Here is a 7,140-nt window from a genome sequence, read left to right as displayed (position 1 = left end):
AAAAACCAAAAAAAAAAACAAAAAAAAAAAACCAAAAAAAAAAAAAAAAACTTTGTACTGGGTTGGAGGGAAGGTCCCCTCAAGGGTTTATAATTCAAGGAAAGGGGGGTGACATCCAGACCTCAGGGACACGGCAGGTAGTGTCCTTACTGTGGTGACTTTTGTCACAGGCCAGGAAGTCCCCACCCAGTACTGGAGAGGATGCTGGAGCTTTGCAAGGGCTATGGAAGGCTGAAGGAACGGCACATTTGCTAGTCAGGGGTCCGTCTCCAAGACGGCCTAGCAGTCCAAGGTCTCCATCTGCAGCCGCCAGCAGTTTTATGGAACTTTGTCCTGAGCAGGACATGTTCAGGACCAGAGTTCCATGCGCACAATGAGGCCCCGAGATATGGCCTAGCGCTCCGAGCTGGGCAGCCCCCAGGAGCAGGAGCCACGGAACTGATGGACTGTGTAGGGCATGGACACTGCTAGGGAGTCCCCCGAGCAGGGAGGAATCAAGAAAACCCCAGTGCACTCAGGAACTGGCCACCAACTCCCCTCTTCACATCCCAGCCTTCCTGGAGCCCTGGACTTCCAGGGCCCCTCCTGCTGTCACCAGCGTGACTGAAATGAAGATACTCCAAAGAGAAACCTGCACCCTTCCCTTTGGCTTGAGACAATGGGCGTGAGAAACGGGGATTTTGCCAGGAAGCAAAAGGCAAAAGCCTGGTGCCAGCCAGAGCATGACTCTAGAACAGAGAATTCGCTCACACAACTTTTCCAGTTGGTCAGGCCATCTTGACCAAGAGGCTGGAGCTGAGCTGTGATGGGCAGGAATGAAAGCACAGAAATCCTGGGGTTCGTGAGGAGGGAGCGGAGCCCCTCACCCTGGAACCTAGATGAAGCCTCTTGCCATCCGGAACACAAGAAACCAGCACATCTAAGAACCCCCTGCTCGAGTTCTTTCTGCCTTTCCAGCCGTAAACCTGCAAGTCCTCTAGGAATTTCTCCAGAACCATTCGGTGGAGGCCATGTCCCAAACGCCTAGGCCTTATCGTTGTTCTTCATTAGACTATAAGCTCATCTGTGGCAGCACCAGAGTCCACTATAATTCAATTATCAAGAGAGATTAAGAGCACATTAAAGGGTTTGGGGGATTCTTAGCAACCTCTTGAGATTTAAGCTGAAAACGGCCAAAGTTGAACATGTGGTTAACACTAACACAGCCAATTGCAAGTGTCCCTCGGGAAGCCTGGACAGTCACTAGCATGTCACTTTTCTGAGCCTCTTCTCTGAGAAGCCTATATTCTTACTTTCTTCTGAGACATTCTCTCTTCCTTAACACACATATTTAAAGTCTATATTAAACTATCTCTAATAAAACCCCTGGGGCTAGAGAGATGGCTCACTAGTTAAGAGAACTTGTTTCCAGACATCCACATGGTAGCTCGCAAGCAGGTGTTAACTCCAGTTCCAGAGGATTTAGCGCCCTCTTGTGGTCACTGTGGGCACTGTATGCATGTGGTACACAGCATACACAAGCAGACAAACACTAAACACATAAATAAACATAAATAGATCTTTAAAATATACAATATCCAACTCTGTTTAATATCATCTAGTCCTGGACTTATTTTCAGCCTTGAAACCATGGATCCTGGTTTGGCATCAAAGTCCCTAAAAGATTAGGGAAAACAGGCCAATAAGATGGACTAGTTACTGTACCAGCCTGCTGATCGGAGTTTAAGGTGGAAAGAGAGCCTCAACACCCAGAAAATTGCCCTTTGACCTTCATGCCCCTACATATATACACACAATTAATTAATTAATTAATTAGCTAGTTATCTAATTTTAAGAAAGGGTAGGGGACCTCCTCAGGCTGCTGAAGAGGACAATATGGGGCTGTCTGTGTCCCCTCACCACTGACAAGACCACATTTTGACCAGCTTGTCATATCTCATGCCCTCTTTTTAAACCTAAACTTCATGTCAATATCCCAGGGATGACCTTAAGGGCATCGGCTCTCCTACCTATTCTTCTCAGTGTGGCCATATTGATAAGGATCCCTTATCTCTTGTTTGTTTACTTGACCTGTTAAATATTGGCAGGGAAGCTTAACCTGCTGGGGCCACTCAGGACTCTGGCACTATAAGCTGTGGGAACAGTTGAAGACTGAGTTCCCACAGACAAATGCCAACACCATCGCCCTACCTAAGCATCTAGCCATTGACTGGGGACCCCGGAGAGTTGTCAAAGGGACTTCAGTAAGGATGATATCGGAGGGAGGACGCGAGGGGTGGACACACAGGCCTGGGGAAAACAAGGTCAAAGTACAGGACAGAAGTGGGAAACTAGGGAGGGAGAAGAACCAAGGCAGGGCTGGGGTGAGGGCTCTGGCAGGAAGACAAACCCAGCTCTGCGGATGGGGGAGGGAAGAGTAGAGAAGGCTAAGAGCATGAGGACCAGAAGGAGCAGGAAGTAGCTGCAGGGGGAGAGCGACTGAGGGGAGGAGAGGGACCAGCGAGGGAGGCCGGGGGTAAGCGTGGGGAAGGGGGGAATATGGGGGGCCACTACAGACAGAGGGTACTGCTGTGGGGACTCAACCAGCCATGTGCTGGCATCTGGGACACCTGAGTCCCCAAGCACTCCCAGGCTCCATCCTTTACAAGCAGGTGGCCAGTCTGGCCTGTTTGTTTTTTTAAACAACGTTTATTGCTTTCTAACAATAAAGGAAATCAAAACAACACAGGGCAGGTGCATCTCTGTGCAGATGGATGGAACAATAGGACTGGTGTTTCGGGACTGCACTTTCTGCATGAAGCACACACAAACCTGGACGGTGTTCTCTTAGACTTCTCACCTCCGCCATTCCTGGTAGGAGACATTGTTTAGCAAAGTCGCCTTCATCACCTGTTGGAGCTGGCTAGTTTCCGGTCTTTTTTTTTTTTGTGACTCTCAGGTATCAACCATTATAAAGACCGCACTCATCCAGCCCCTGTGGCCTGGCCACCGCCCAGAGCCCTGAGAAATGCAAGCCCAGGCCTCGGGAGGGCCCCCACTGGGAGGGGCAACAGACGTTAGCCCAGGACATTCTGGAAGCCCCAGACCCTCTCACCTCTCACAGCCTGAGTCATGGCTGTCATCCGCACTCCTCCCCTCTCCAAGGTGAGGTGACTCAAGCCTGCTGCCTCAATGTTTTGCAGCTCCTTGGTGGAGAGGAATTTATGGCCTCAGCAGAGAGTCATTGCTATTAATCAACCATGGCAGGGTGTAGCTGCTAAATCAGGGAGACAAAGCCTGGCTTCAAGTGCAGCTCACTCAGAGTCCTGCCGTAGCAGCCCGGATCTGGCCTGAAGATGAGCCAAGCTCCATTCTCACAGAGATAAGCTTCTCGTAACCCTGCTTTAGCTTTGGCGGGGATCCCAACCCTGAACTCCTCCGTATAGCACAGCCAAGTCCTTGGGCCTCCTTCCCACCTCAGAGAAAAGGCCAGCAAGAGCAAGGATAGGCCAGGGGTCTGAGATGGAGCTGGGGCCAGGCCCATGTGCAACCTCACATCAACAATATCCCAGCATTTTTGTCCCAACTGGATTCCCATATATAGGGGGAAAAAAAAACCAAGAACTGAGAATAAATAATTTATTGAAACTGGAATAAATATGTGGCATGGTTACAAATAACTGTAAAAAAACAAACATAAACACACACACACACACACACACACACACAGTCCTCAATTGAGGGGCGGGGCCTCGCTGTGGGCGGGGCCGGGACTTCCCAGTTCTTCCTACAGGCCACTGGCGCCCCCCGGAGGTAGAAGACATATTTACAGCCGAGAGACCAGCAAGAGGCTGTTCTCCAGATCCCAACTTAGGAGCTCCTGGTGTCCCCACGGTCTGCCAAGCGCCCGCGCAGCTGCACCCCTTGCACAATCCTCTGAACCCAGGGGCGGTGAGCTAGGAGGCTGGTGTAGACTCCGGGCCGGTTGCGCTCCGCGCAGCCTTCTCCCCAGCTGATAATTCCCGTCAGTAGCCAGGAGTCACCCACCTGGCACATCAGAGGACCCCCAGAATCGCCCTGCAGAGAAGAAGAAAAGTCAGGCGCCCACACCGGCAGGCCGTGTGCAGAGCCCAGGCTTGCTTAGAGGATGCAGTACTGAGCCAAGCCGGCTGTGGAGGCCCTGGAAGAACAGGCCTTATGAACAGAACCACTTCTGGTGGCAGGCATGACCTCCCCACGACCACAAGGAGCAGGAGATGAGGCCACTTTTCATTTACAGGTTCAGAAAGTCTTTACACCAATTGGTAGTGTGGGCACTGAAGCCGGGCCATACATCCACTGACCACCTCAGTCACGGGACTGGCCACAGAGGACAAAGGTTCTGAAGCACCGGACCCTACTCAGAATACCAGCTGCCAAGCTGAGGCATTACAGCCGAGGAGTTCTATACACAGCCCGTGTGCGAACCATAAAATGGGTGACCCAGCCAGGCTAAAGGGGGTCCAGGCAGAGGTGGGAAAGGATGTCCCTCAGGAAATAGAAGTGATGGAGCTTTTGGGCCACCCAGTTGGGGCGGGCAGAGGGTGGGTGCTCACCAGACAAGCATCCCGCTCCCCTTCCAGGTAACCAGCACACAGCATGTCCTCAGTGATGGCCTCTTGCCCTGCACCCCGCCAGTACAAGCGTTTGCAGACTTCTGAGTCAATGATGGGCACCTTCAGCTTCTGAAGGGTCTGAGGGCGGGGCAGGGGCACTGGGAACAGGAAGAGAGAGTCAGCTCAGTGCTTGCATCTGGTCCCCTCTATCCCCCCACCCCAGCAGCCTTCCTCAAAGGTAAATGAATCCGCTCTACTGGGCTTTCCCAAGGTGTTTTCAGGAAACCCTAATCCCAGGCTCCCCACCTCTTGACCCAGTGAATTCAAAAATGGATGCGCAACCTTAGATTCTGTGCCCTCAATAAGCTCCCAAATGCCCACAGAGGGCTACACAGCAGAGTGGTGTTTCTAGACTCAGACTCTAGTTTTTCCTACAAGGGCAGAGTGTTTGGTATTCCCCAAATTTTGCCAAGCCCTCACCTTCCCTGGAGTTAAGGTGTAGACCAAGGGAAGACTGCAACTGCTCAGCATCCACCCGTGCCTGAGCAATTCTTCTGGACCCAGGTTAAGGCTCTGACTTTCTTCCCTGCTGTCTATACTCAAGTTTCTCCTTCCTGGTCTCTGCTGAGTGTTCTTTCATGTTCGCTTGGGCTTAACCCAGGCTCTGTCTCTCTAGTTACCATCTGCCTTTCTCTACCTCTATATTTCCTCTGGTTTGTGGTTATAGATAGTATTTTCCAAACCTCCATAACTGGTTTGAAAATTGTGTTTTTTGGTGATGAAGACTACATTACCTCCTGGGACTTTTGCTTGCAATTCATAGATGCTGCCACCAGGGGGTGACAATTCCCACTTGGAAGTCATAATGATGATTATGTTTCCATCTTGTTCCCACTCCATGTCCACCCATTCTTGTGTCAAGAGCTTTGCAAATACCCCCCTACCCCCGCAATAGGGTCTTTCTATGTAATTCTGACTGTCCTGGAACTCTGCCTCTGCCTCCCAAGTGCTGGCATTACAGGCATGGGCTACCATGCCTGCCTTTTTTCTTCACTCCTTCCTTTTGTTGTTGTTATTACTGCAAATCTCTATTGTTGCTTTAAAAGAGAGCCAGATTCCTTTCAGCTAGAGGTGACCTAAAACTGGCAGTTGAGTTCTTGTGACTTCATTTCTCTAGTCCCCAACTCATCTTTCCTCGTCTCTATAATGCACCCATGGCCTCTACCCACTCCCACCCTAGTATCCGCATCTGAGTGGCCTCCGCCCTCCGTCCCCAGCTATTCCTGACTTCTCTGAAGTTAGAGGGGAGCCTCACCTCCATCACGGATGCTGCCCCAGCCTGCAATCCAGCAGTCAGTGTTGGGAGGGAGCCGAACGGAAGAGTCGGGCAGGCAGATGGGCAGGATCCGCTCAGAGAATTGGATAGAGTGTTCCAGGCGCACCAGGGCAATGTCTGCACGGGTTCCCTCCTTCCAAGAATACCTAGGGTGGGGCAGCACCCAAGCAATACCCACTCGCTGGGACCTTGGGCCTGGGTTTTCCAGCTGCCAGGCCCCCAATAACACTGAGAACAGAGATGGCTTGTCCACACTGCTGTAAGGAAAGAGAAAGAAAGAGATGTCAAGGAGAGAATGCCTGGTATGATGGCAATCAGGATCCCTGAACAACTGGACAGCCTGGAGCCTGAGACAGGAAGGAAGGATGGGTACTGAGGAATCAAGAGCAAATCTGATTGCACATACCTCTTGAAGCAGTGCGCAGCTGTGACCACCCAGCGGTTGGTGAGCAAGGAGCCTGCACAGTGGTGGGAGCCATTCTTGAGGATGCTAACAATCCAAGGCCACTGGGCATCCACGCTGTCCTCACCACCCACGACACGGTTCAGCTGCTGAGGCTTGCCACAGTCTGGAGACACTGGCAGGAGAGACAGAGTTTCCTGTCATCTCAGCAGACTCAACTGTCTTCTGACTTGCCTCTCAACCCACCTCCAGGCCCTCCAAGGTCTCAAGCCTGTGGCCCAGCACGGCATGTGTCCAGCACAGTGAGTCCCTGCCCTGTCCCTATCCCCTTTAGCTACCGGGGCGCTGGCCCTTTCATCCCTCTCTCCAGCCCGTTAGCTGGCCTTCCCTCCACTTCCCTTAACCTTGATTTTTTGGGTTCTCTTGACTCTCATCCTCCTGTCCTTCCAGACTTTTCTCCTCCAGGTTCATCCTCTTTTCTATACCCCTCCCCACGCTCGTGATCCCTGTATCCCTTCTTCATCCTTTCTCTGACCGCAGACCCCACTTCTGACCTATCCCATAGAGTGACATCCAGAGACCGCCCATCCCACCCCCCACCCCAGCCTACTCACACTCACCAGGGAGGTGGGCAGCACCGAGGGTAGCTGAGGGCAAGAGAGTAAAGAGGGTCAGGCCCGGTGGTGAGGAGCCCTGATCCCCATGCCTGGGGCATCCCCCATCCTCTCAAACAGACTCATCCTGAGCCCTCAGCACCGTTCCCCACTCCTCCTACTCTCTCTCTCTCTCTCTCTCTCTCTCTCTCTCTCTCTCTCTCTCTCTCTCTC

The 7,140-nt window shown here is 52.1% G+C and overlaps 1 protein-coding gene across 1 annotated transcript in view; it reads right to left on the bottom strand.

Annotated features, from left to right (window-relative positions):
* Positions 1–3,654: 3,654 nt before the first annotated feature.
* The window catches only part of LOC102002829 (brain-specific serine protease 4), a 4,301-nt gene continuing 815 nt past the window's right edge, over positions 3,655–7,140 (bottom strand). Inside the window, exons 2-6 of the mRNA XM_026780789.1 lie at positions 6,934–6,960; positions 6,317–6,488; positions 5,890–6,167; positions 4,575–4,732; positions 3,655–4,056 (exon numbers count right to left, since the gene is read on the bottom strand). Coding sequence (XP_026636590.1) covers positions 3,850–4,056; positions 4,575–4,732; positions 5,890–6,167; positions 6,317–6,488; positions 6,934–6,960 — 842 coding nt within the window. The 3' untranslated portion in view covers positions 3,655–3,849. The remainder of the gene's footprint in view (positions 4,057–4,574; positions 4,733–5,889; positions 6,168–6,316; positions 6,489–6,933; positions 6,961–7,140) is intronic.

This window comes from Microtus ochrogaster, chromosome 7, assembly GCF_000317375.1.
Source record: "Microtus ochrogaster isolate Prairie Vole_2 chromosome 7, MicOch1.0, whole genome shotgun sequence".
NCBI lineage: Eukaryota > Metazoa > Chordata > Mammalia > Rodentia > Cricetidae > Microtus > Microtus ochrogaster.
This window is presented reverse-complemented; position numbering and strand designations above follow the sequence as displayed.